Source organism: Myotis brandtii, unplaced genomic scaffold, assembly GCF_000412655.1.
Source record: "Myotis brandtii unplaced genomic scaffold, ASM41265v1 scaffold41, whole genome shotgun sequence".
Classification (NCBI taxonomy): domain Eukaryota; kingdom Metazoa; phylum Chordata; class Mammalia; order Chiroptera; family Vespertilionidae; genus Myotis; species Myotis brandtii.
Window position 1 is genome coordinate 1,375,087 of NW_005365763.1, and position 11,070 is coordinate 1,386,156.

At 39.4% G+C, this 11,070-nt stretch overlaps 1 protein-coding gene across 6 annotated transcripts in view; it reads right to left on the reverse strand.

Annotated features, from left to right (window-relative positions):
* PARD3 (par-3 family cell polarity regulator) overlaps nucleotides 1–11,070 on the reverse strand; it is a 744,562-nt gene that overhangs the window by 378,080 nt on the left and 355,412 nt on the right. For all 6 annotated transcript variants that reach the window (XM_014545438.1, XM_014545437.1, XM_014545440.1 and 3 more), the window contains one exon: nucleotides 990–1,115. In XM_014545438.1, the coding sequence (XP_014400924.1) occupies nucleotides 990–1,115 (126 nt within the window). The remainder of the gene's footprint in view (nucleotides 1–989; nucleotides 1,116–11,070) is intronic.

Below are 11,070 nucleotides of genomic sequence, written 5' to 3' on the forward strand. Positions count from 1 at the left end.
ATAAAAATATTTAAAAAAACACAGAAAAAAATTTATAAATGATTTCCTTACAGAGAACCATTCGAGGTTTTAAAGAAATATACTTAGAAATATACTTACAAAACAATAGAAAGCACATTATGTATCAGCAAAATTAATTCAAGTCTGTGTGTACAAAAATCCTAAGAACAATACAGCCTCAATGACTCAGAATGTTAGGAGTCACTGGCCCAGTGCTACTCCATGACCAGTCCGGGAATTGCACTGCCTCATACTGATTGCCCAGTCCTTATTTCTGCTCACTCTTGCCTTATTTTATAAAAATTGAACAACTTTATTTTTGTATTTGAAAAAAGGACACATGAATCAGGATAAAGAAAATCTGGACAAACCATTCACTGTGGTTCAAAGGAGCTTTGCTTATTTGTCCTGAGAAACATTATATGAGACAAAGTTGGAAATGTGAGTTACAGTATAAAACAAATTGGTATCCTGGTAAATTTTCCAAAAGGTGAGAGTAGCAAAACTGTAAAGCCTAAATTGGGGCCATAATATTTTAATAAGCACTCTACCAGTCAGAGGGCATTTTACATTTTTTAAATATATTTTTATTGATTTCAGAGATGAAGGGAGAGGAAAAGAGAGATAGAAACATCAATGATAAGAGAGAATCACCAATTGGCTGCCTCCTACATGCCCCCCACTGGGGAACAAGCTCACAACCCAGGCATGTGCCCTTGACCTGAATCAAACCTGGGACCCTTCAGTCTGCAGGCCAATGCTCTATCCACTGAGCCAAACTGCCAGGGCCAGAGAACATTTTAAAATACAGTCTGATGGTAGTAATTAGCTCCAATTTAATTAAATGTTTAAAAGCAACATAAACCAGAAAATACTACTCTCTAGTATAAAGACAGAGATCCCAGATTTGGTGTGGAAAGCATTTTGATGACTGCACTCCATCATGCCTAAAACATGGAAGCACAGCAGTGTCTCCAGCACACACTTACTGTTCAAATCTTCTGTTTCGAAGGTCGCCATCATTAATCCTGACAATGCAATCATTCTCATGAAAAAGGTTTTCTTGTTCAGCTTTACCACCTTTCTCCAATCGTTTTACTAATAACCCCAGGGTTCTGGAACATTAAGAATGCAAATCATTACACACGTAATATTTGACCATGTACAATGTCCCACTGCTTTAATGCTGGTATTATATTTATAGAGACTTCCTAATAAAGGGGCATATTAAATTGCTATTTTAAAACAACACCGCAGAAAAAGTAAAACAGTATAAATGATGTGTAAAAAGGAATAATTTCAAAAAATATAACAAAACATTTCTGTTTTGTTAGTATTGTGTTTCTGGAACAAACTATATACCAATACTTCTCTCTATGCTTAAAAATGCTTCAAACAGAGCTAGCCTGATGGCTCAGTGGATAAGGCAGTGTGGATCATGGATGAGCATGCATTTGTGCATAGGTTTGTCAGTTTTCTGTTTTCCGCCAGCTGGTACACTGCTAATGGCAACCTCCATCATACCATGAAAGTAAAGGTAGGAAGGAAAGACTACCTGAGCACATTGTACATTTGAGAAGCAAAATAGGAAAGAATTAAAAATAGAAGACATTCCATCCTGGCATCTGAATTTGATCTGACCTAATATTCTGAATTTTAAAACTTGTTAAATCTCCCTAAAGTAACTTGTTGTCATTATTCCCATTTGAAGAAAACAAGTAACAGGTTCAAATAATGCTACACATTCATCTCTTCAATATATACTCAAACTTCAGGTTGAAAGAAAAGCCTGAATAAACTTTTAGAGACCAATCTGAAGGGGAAATAGTAAAAATTACTGGTGTACATGGCCTAGAAGAGTAACTATTTGACTGACAAGGAAGGACAGTATTCACTCCCCAGAGCAAACAGCAGAACTTTATAGGATCACAGAATAAGGTGACCTAATTTTTACTTAGTTCTAATGCTGTGACTTACTTGATGGTTAGCATAAATTCTGTATCACAATCATGTTAAAATTTTTATGACCTTATTTTTGGCCTGTCCAAAGTTTGTGTTTTCTTTCATAATCATAACATTTAGAGAAAAAATGCCCATATTGATAATACAATTTAGAATCCTGCATAAATTAAAGTTGAAGACACCATCATTCTCAATAGCACACATATATATATAACATATATATATATATTTTTTCCAATAGCATACAATTTGTAGTACCCTACATATCTTTCCAGTAGACCTATTCCCAAATAGTTTCTTCTTTTACAGTAAGTGCTGTTATCTGTTCTGTGGCCATTCATCTTACTCCTCTGTTATTGGTACTGATAGACACACTTTCTCTCTATAAGCTCCTAGAAGATGGAGAAGATGGGATTCAATAATATAAGCTCAAGCACTTAGCTAGTAGTAAATGATAAGTGACAATGGAATGAATGGGTGACTGAGTGTAGCTGAGGCAAACAAGTCTCATATTTCTAATTAGCTTTTTGCAAAATAAAATACAAGTGAAATGAAATGGAAACTCAGATCCTTTCCTTCATGAAGGTATCATTTATACCAAATATATAATTGAACTGAAATAAATTAAATTGCAGCAAAGGCCCTTTTTCAATTATTTTGCCATTTAATCTTGTTTCTTTCATGAATATTTACAGTCATCATTTAACTTCATTCTAATTTTTATTATTAAATATAGTAAAGAAGCAATGTGTCTTACTAGGCCAAGTCTACCAACTAGCAAGAATAACAAGAGGAGATAACATTTAAATTGCCTATTGTAATTTTACCATTTGAGGATTAGCATCTACTAGTGTAAGAGTCTAAAAATCTAGTGAGTGATTTAAGTAATTTTTAGTTGCTTACTACCATATATTGGAAATAAATCAATATAAAAATTCCATGAGCTCAAGGTAAGAATAAAGTATACTGGTATAGCTGCATGAGCAACTTAATAGTCTTAGTCTGTATTTGGAAGAAAAGAGATTTCATAATATGCCACACCAATGATGAAGTTATTGTTAAAATATCATCATACCCACAGTCTACCTCCCTATGCTTCTCTATTGTTTAAGTTGTTTCTATGTCCAATGGAACAGTATTCTAGAAGAGGAATCAATTTAAGATATCTCTATGATTCTGTTGAATGGGACAAAATAATTTGAGAAATCATATTAAATCTCAGTTACTGATAATAGTGGAACAAGTAAAAGACATTTAGCTACTTTACCATCAAAGGAAAAGGTGACTCAACCATACACAGACCATCTTGACATAATCGCAAATGTGGTGCCACACCTGCTGCTACAAGCTGCTTCTACAGACTGAGACTACTTAAAAAAAAATACAGCACTGGCCAGGGGGCTCACTTTGTTGAAGTGTTGTCCCATAAGGTTGCAGGGTCCATTCCTAGTCAGGACATAAACCCAGGATGCAGGTTCGATCCCAGGACAGGGAACATGCAGGAGGCAACTGACTGATGTTTCTCTCACATCAATGTTTATCCCTCTCACTCTCTGTCCCTTCCTTTCTCCCTAAATATCAATAAAAACATATCCTCAGCTGAGGATTAAAAAGCAAAACAAAACAGAAAACAAAACAAAACATGGTTTCTGCAGTAAAAATACATGCTACCAAGAGTCGCTCAATTAGTTTTTAATTGGTGAAATCATAATTACAGCATTTCTTCAGCCTAAACTGAGTAATAATGTTTTCATATATTCTAAAATAGTTTGTGTATTTTAAAAGATTCCACAGAATATTTTTAGAAAAAAAAAATATAGACTACGTTTAACAGAAATTACTTAGCAGTTAACTAACACTGATAATTTATGTTTATAAATTTATCTCTAATAGTATTAATTCAGTATTTATGACAGTTTAAAATAATATAACTTGGAAATCTATAATTTAACTCTATGGGTAGCATCAATATTTTTCAGATGAACATGTCTATGGATTTATATTCATTTAAATAACTATTTTTCTTTTAAAATTTACTTTTTCTTTCTGGGAATCACTCTAGATGATAATCTAAAGTAAAAAGGCATGGCATTCTTCATTTATGGCCAAATGCATCAATAATCCTAACAGAAATTAAAAAAAACAAAAAACAAAAACTACAAATAATAACTAAACTACCACACTTACATAAAATATAACTGAGGTTTACTAAATGAGGCTTTAAAATTCAACTTTGTTAAAACAGTCACAAAATATCAGAATCCTATTTCTCAGCAGATAAGAGATAAGAGAAAGGATGGGTGGGGGTAGTCAGCAGAGGAAGATTTTCACTCTGAGTGACATGGCAAGTAATCAGGGAATGAAAGAACAGACTGAATTAAGAAGTTAGTAGCCTGCTGATTTCTAAGTACTTGACCACACTATTAGAATCATTCTCTCAAAAAGAATGGATTCACTTAAAAGTAAAGTAGCACAATCTGCAAAAATTATCTCATTAGCTTCACTAGGTGAAAATGGTTACAAAACAATGGGAATGAACTATCAAAAAAACTTCACAAGAAAATTAAACTGATAACGTAACAGCTAGACTGAGAATGAAAAGTACCCTCTGAAGGGAAATCAACAGGAAGTAATAACAGATGCTTCCATCTTCCTGAAAATTTGTGTGTGCAAGCAGGTATATTTCTATTCCTCCCACATTCAATCTAAAGGTATCTCAAGTAGTATATATAATTAAAAACAATTAAAGTATATATTTTGCAAATTCAACCAGGAACTAGAACTTGACCTGAAGTAATAAAGAATTGACTACCTCTGGTATTGTGGTCCCTGTAACACTTTTAGTAAAGAAAATAACTGAAGGTAATAAACTTCAAAACATTTTGGCATCTCAATATGCTGGAACAGAGAATAGTTTTTCACCTTGGCAATTACCAGGATTCCTCATTAGGAGCAACCATTTCCATAAGAAGAAACCACTTTGCAAAAAAATAAGAGACAGAGAGGGAAATAAGGAACTGGTCAAACTTTGTTTGGGGGAAATAGTCCAGGAACAGAAACAACCACCCAGATGGAAAGAAGACTCAGTGTACTGGTTACTGGAACAGCAGAATTATGAAGATGTGGCCACAGGGTTCCAGGGTATGTGATACAAAACCTCCTTGACCTCCCATATGAATCTAACATAAACCCAACATGGCACATGCTTTTTGAGCAAATAAATATTTTTTCTTATAGATCTGAAACATCCAGAAACACACCTCTTTTCTACTGTTTCTTATAACTTTTTCAAAATTGTGTGTATGTGTGTGTGTTGGGAAGGGGGGGGGGAGAGACCGAGGGGGGAAAATACTACATCCACTGTGTGTGTGTGTGTGTGTGTGTGTGTGTGTGTGTCGGGGGGAATACTATATCCAAAAATCTCACTTCTGAATAAATTTCTTTTTAAAAATGCAAATGAAATAGGAATTTTTTAGGGGTGAAATACGCAGGTTTAGGGTTAGGGTTAGGTCTATATTTAAAAAATAAAGAAGGAGGGCCTCACATGTCCTATGTGAGGTTTGACCTTTGAGCTCAGAGTTGCTATACTGACCAAGTCAAAGGGGAATAGTGGCCAATCAGAGGGGATATTGAGGCACAAAAAACTGCATGCAGCCTTTATAAACCGGGAAAAAAGAAACTCAGTGTGACTCTTTCCCCGTCCCCACGTGGGAGTCTGTGCTGTGAGATTCATTCTCCCTCCCCACATGGGAGTCTGTACTTCTTCAATAAATTTCCACCTTTGCTATACCATCTTCTGTTTGAGGTTTCATTCTTTGACTCCGACGGACAAAGAATCTGGGGAAGCCATCCTGCCCGGGGGAACACCTAATGTTCCAGTCCAAAAATCCCATATCATAATGGTGCAACACTCTTCACGTTGAACTGAGTATACCCACAGATTCTGTCCCTTTTTTGTCCCTTGTATGATCTTGAGGCTGATGGATGCCCGCCAGCCACTTAAACTTGGCTGTCATCTAAAAAGTGGGCATTTCTCTCTCTCTTTCACTGCTCCTTTCTGGGTATATTCTCCAGGGCCAAAACCACAGCGGGCATGAGTCAGTCAAGTAAAAGCCACTAGGGTGACTGCTACTAAAAGAAAAAATCTCCCTTGTCAGGATAAACTGGTGCCAGGTCGGGTTAGCATTAGGCTGCCGCCAGTCTGAAGACAAAACCCAGCCATCGGCTGAATGAGTGAATGGGTCCCTTCCAAAGCTCCGAAAAACCAAAGAGGCAAATTCCTCCCCTGGGTCGAGAAATCTCGAATGTCTTTAAGTGAGTAAAGGACCTCGCAGGGGCGCTGGGAGAAAGGTCTCCATGGAGTGAAGGCAGCCTCATAGAGACAACACCTGTAATTAAACTCTGACCCGTCCAGGGGATGCATACAAGGGTTGGTCACCCAGCATCCTGGGTCCTCACAGCTGTCTTAGACACCAGGAGAGAAACTCAGACACGTTTCCAAAAACATCATGTTTCTGACCCACTACATATGTCCACTCCTCTGGCCCAGATCCCAAGCAGGTTTTATTAAAAAATCATCTGCCTTTTTCTTCTGCTCTCTATCTCAGTCAAAACAAATAGCATCTAGCCAAGACCACTGCCTCCGCGGTCCAGATCCCACTAAGCTTAACTCCTCAGTCTCCATTTGTGCAGGCCTCTCTAGTAAGGGTCCTAAGGGAAAACTTTTAGGCGAGAGTTAACACAAGCAGGGGCAGCCAACTGTTTCCACTCCTGGCATATAAGTATGGCCCTAGATCTTCCCACCAGGCATAAAAGGAGTTAATCACAGCCCTTAACCACTTCTGCCACCACCCTTGTAGAAGTTTTAGCCTTTCAGAGAATTCAGCATTATAGCCAGACACAGCTGTTAAGGTAGCCCATTAATTACTAGGTCGCGTGTCTCTTGCCTTTATTGTGATCCTGTAAAATGGGCACCCACTCTTGGGAGTGTTATTAAAAGTCTCATTTTTCACCATGTTTTTGTTTCCTGGTCCGTCATTAGAAATTTGAATAGGTAAGCCATTTCTCACAATTTGGGGATGCGTCCGAGACTTCTGTACACGTGAAGAGGGAAAGGCTGGTTTAAGGGGAGGCCCACACCACCCAATTTTGGATGGCCTCTTGGCCTAAGCCCCATTTCTTCACGGATGCTACAGGAAAGGCCCGAGACTGTTTGTTTTTGGAAGATGGTGAAAATGACACAAGGGGGATATACACGAGGCAAGCCACATGCATGGGCCAAAATGGTAAATTGGACTAAGTGTCATTTTGGTGGTTAAGTATCCTTGGAGGTCGGGTACATGTGACTGGGAAATGTCTGGGACATAAAGTGAATGCGGAGTTCTGATTTGCGGTTCTGTTCTCCCACAAGGGAAATGGTCAGAGAGAGACAAAGCAAATCTCGGAGTTTGCACGAAAGGTCAGAAAAGACCTGCTGAGGATGGAAAACAGAAATTCTAGACCTAGGGAATGCATTCCCCAAAACAGTCCATTGGGAGAATGCTGAGGTTCTGGGGAGGGTCAGTCCCCAAACCAGGGACAGGAGACATTGCTCTGCTTTGGTACCTTTTTTTTTTTAACACGTTAAGCGCCCTGTCAGTCACCAGTGACTGACACTGTACTTTCCGTCCGGAAGACAAAACAGGCTGGGCGCTTAATGTGCTAATGAAAGGCATTCTGAGGTGTGGGTTGTGCACACTTGTAAATCTTGTGTATAAGAGTGTCTCTGTTGATATTTTGTGTCTTTGTTGTTTGGATCAATCTGTTTAAAGAGGGGGCATGTCCCACTTTGCTGGGGGCCCAGCTGCTTGTGGACAGGCTGAACACATGGCAGGGATTTCAGGAACTTTAAGGCATCAGTGGCCAGGAATTCAGGGTTTGAATTCTGAGGCACTTTTTGTCTGTGTGTCTGTAAACTTTGGTTACTGATGTTTTTTGCTAGTTTCATTTGCTCTTTACCGTTTTATGGACATAAGGAACCTTCTGTTTCTGCGCTGTGTGGGCTTTGTGCCCTCCAGAACCAAAGGTCATTTTGCTGTGCTGGGTTAAGATTTTAAGATTCAAAGGCTAATTTGAAAGTATAAAATTTGTGAAGGTTGCGTATGTGATAAGGTTGAAAAGAAATGTGTTAACCCAGGGAAGTTTAAACAATGGCCTGACCACTAGCTAAAGTTGTAGCCTGACTGTAGCTAACAAACCATTATCTCCCACACCTGAGGCAAAACAGGTGGAGGAAGAGGAAAAAGGGGCAGTTTTAACCTGAAAAGCAGCTTTTAGGTTTCAAAGCCGCAGAATGAGAGGCAACACTTGCAAAACCCACACAGGCGCTCTGGAGGGGCCAGGGCGGGGAAATCTTCAAAGCCCTGCCAGAATCATGCCCAGTATGCAGTCAGTACACAGCATCAGTAGTGCCAGAACGGGGTGGTTTGTGCCTGCCTGTGACGTCCCAAACCACGCAGGTCGGCCGAAGCAGAACTGAGGTTGGCTATGTGGTGGTCACCGCTTGGTCGCTTCTGTGCTCATGGGGGCATAGCGGCGAGGGAATAGGTGGGCAGTAGGGATGTCCTCCCAGCCTTTCTACGCAAAGGATAACAGTCCAAAAACATATTGTATGTGTCTGTGCTTCTGTGGCATTACTAGAATATAACAATTTATTAGCCAGATTGAAAAGGGCTAATTCCGCCCTAACTGGTTTGGCTCAGTGGATGGAGCATTGGCCTGTGGACTGAAGGGTCCCAGGTTCGATTCCAGTCAAGGGCATATACCTTGGTTGCAGGCACATCCATGTTTCTAACTCTCTATCCCTCTCCCCTCCTCTCTGTAAAAAAAATCAATAAAATATATTTTAATAAAATAAAATGTTAATTTAAATGTTTAAAAAAAGAAAAAGAAAAGGGTTGATTCTGTGGTCTGGACCAAATCTTTAATGTTAAAACCGGTTTAAGCTTTGGTAATCTTCAAATTGAGTATACTTTGGCAGCACTTCCGAGTGTAAGCTCTCAAGAATTTAACTGAGAGACAGCTTTGTGACACCCCGAGGGCTCTGGGGTGGCTCAAAGATCTATACGCTCTTCCTAAAAAGAAATATTTTTTAACTAAATTAGACCGATTCAGTATCATTGAAATTGCACAAGGAAGCTCTGTCAAATAAAAACTAACAACAGTATCTATTCAGACACATATACTTTGTTTTCAATGTTTGATACACCTCCTGAAATAAGCCATGTGCCACGTTATTTTTTATATACAAATTGATTGTTGTACTAAAAGGTTGTTGTCTCAGAATGCTATAGAGTAAAGGTTTTATCAATTGCATTTTAAACAAATCTATAACCATGCCACTTTTGAATTTTGTCATATTGGACAGCCATTGCTTTACTTTGGTGCATTTAAGTCTTTAGAAAAACCCATAGAAAGGACTCTGACTTACTCTAAATTCCAGGCTTCGATGCAGGTCATATCTTTGATCTAAAAGGGGTTTGTAGAACTTCAGGGAATTATTAAAAGTATATATAGAAAGTGGTACCCCCTTTGAGCATACCTAAGTGAAATATATAGATGAGTACTAGATATTCAGGGGTAAATTTAAGCTTAAAAGGGGGAAATAAAAATCTCTTCCACCAGTACTCACCATTAATAAAAACTAAGAAGGTGTGCATTTTTCCTAAACTATTCCCTGCAAAGTCAACTAGCCTGTCCCTCTCCCAGGCATTTTCAGGGGAGCAACCAAGTTGGTTGCCCAGTTTAAAAGAAAATTATATCTCTGAGGTGGCATTTTTAAGGATTGGAAGTAAAACAGCAGAAATTGAGGTTCAGTAGAAACTAAGAGTTAAGCCAGTGAGCAGGGAAGTTTAAAATACTAAATTTGGCTAGAAATAGATTCCATCCTTTCTTCAGAAATCAGGCAGAGGATAAATCCTTTAATGACGAAGGGGATACAAGGGTTGGGGACCGGAGTTGTTTATACTTTCCCTGGATACTGGCTGAACCAGGGTCCCGGGTATTGTGGAAATTCTCTTAATTCCTCATCCTAGAGTAGATCCCTAGGAAATTCAGTTCAGCAGGTACTTCAACCCATCCAGTTCAGCGGGTACTTCAAACACATTACAGCCATCTCAGGCCCTTTTTAATCAAAGACAAGGGCTTGCCTGAGAGCAAGACATGAGGTACACTTCCCCCACAAGATAGGGAGGCAGGAGGGCGGCTTGTGTGTGAGCTTGGGTGGCCACCACAGTGGTAAGTGAGGTTAGTCCACCCGGCAGCCTTGTTTGCAACCTTCTGTGGGCAAGGTACCCCTCACTCCTAGATTCAGAGTGGGAACTCCCTTCAGCCTTGGCCAGGTGGGGGATGGCCCACTGGCAAGGATATCTTTGTGAGCACAATGGATACAGGAAACATCCTTGTGCGAGTACAATGGATACAGGAATCATCCTTGTGCACTTTTTCTTTCTTCTTCTTTCTTTCAGATGGGAAGCGTGTCATCCACACTACATAAAGACAGCCCCTATGATGCATCCTCAAAAATTAGGATAATTTGCCCTAACCGGTTTGGCTCAGTGGGTAGAGTGTCAGCCTGCGGACTGAAAGGTCCCAGGTTCGATTCCGGCCAAGGGCATGTGCCTTGGTTGCGGGCACATCCCAGTAGGAGGTGTGCAAGAGGCAGCTGATCAATGTTTCTCTCTCATCGATGTTTCTAACTCTCTATCCCTCTCTCTTCCTCTGTGTAAAAAAATCAATAAAATATATTTTTTTAAAAATTAGGATAATTTGACCCACAAATCTTAAAGAAATAATGCCTGATTTTTCTCTGCACTCAGGTTTAGCCTCAATACCAACTAGCAAATGGGGAAAGTTGGCCCCCAGAAGGAAGCCTCAAGTATAACACCATCCTACAATTAGATCTTTTCTGTAGGAAAAATGGAAAATAGTTGGAAGTCCCATATGTCCAGACTTTCTTTACTCTAGGGCAGTGGTCGGCAAACCGCGGCTCGCGAGCCACATGCGGCTCTTTGGCCCTTTGAGTGTGGCTCTTCCACAAAATACCACGTGAGGGCACGCACGTACAGTGTG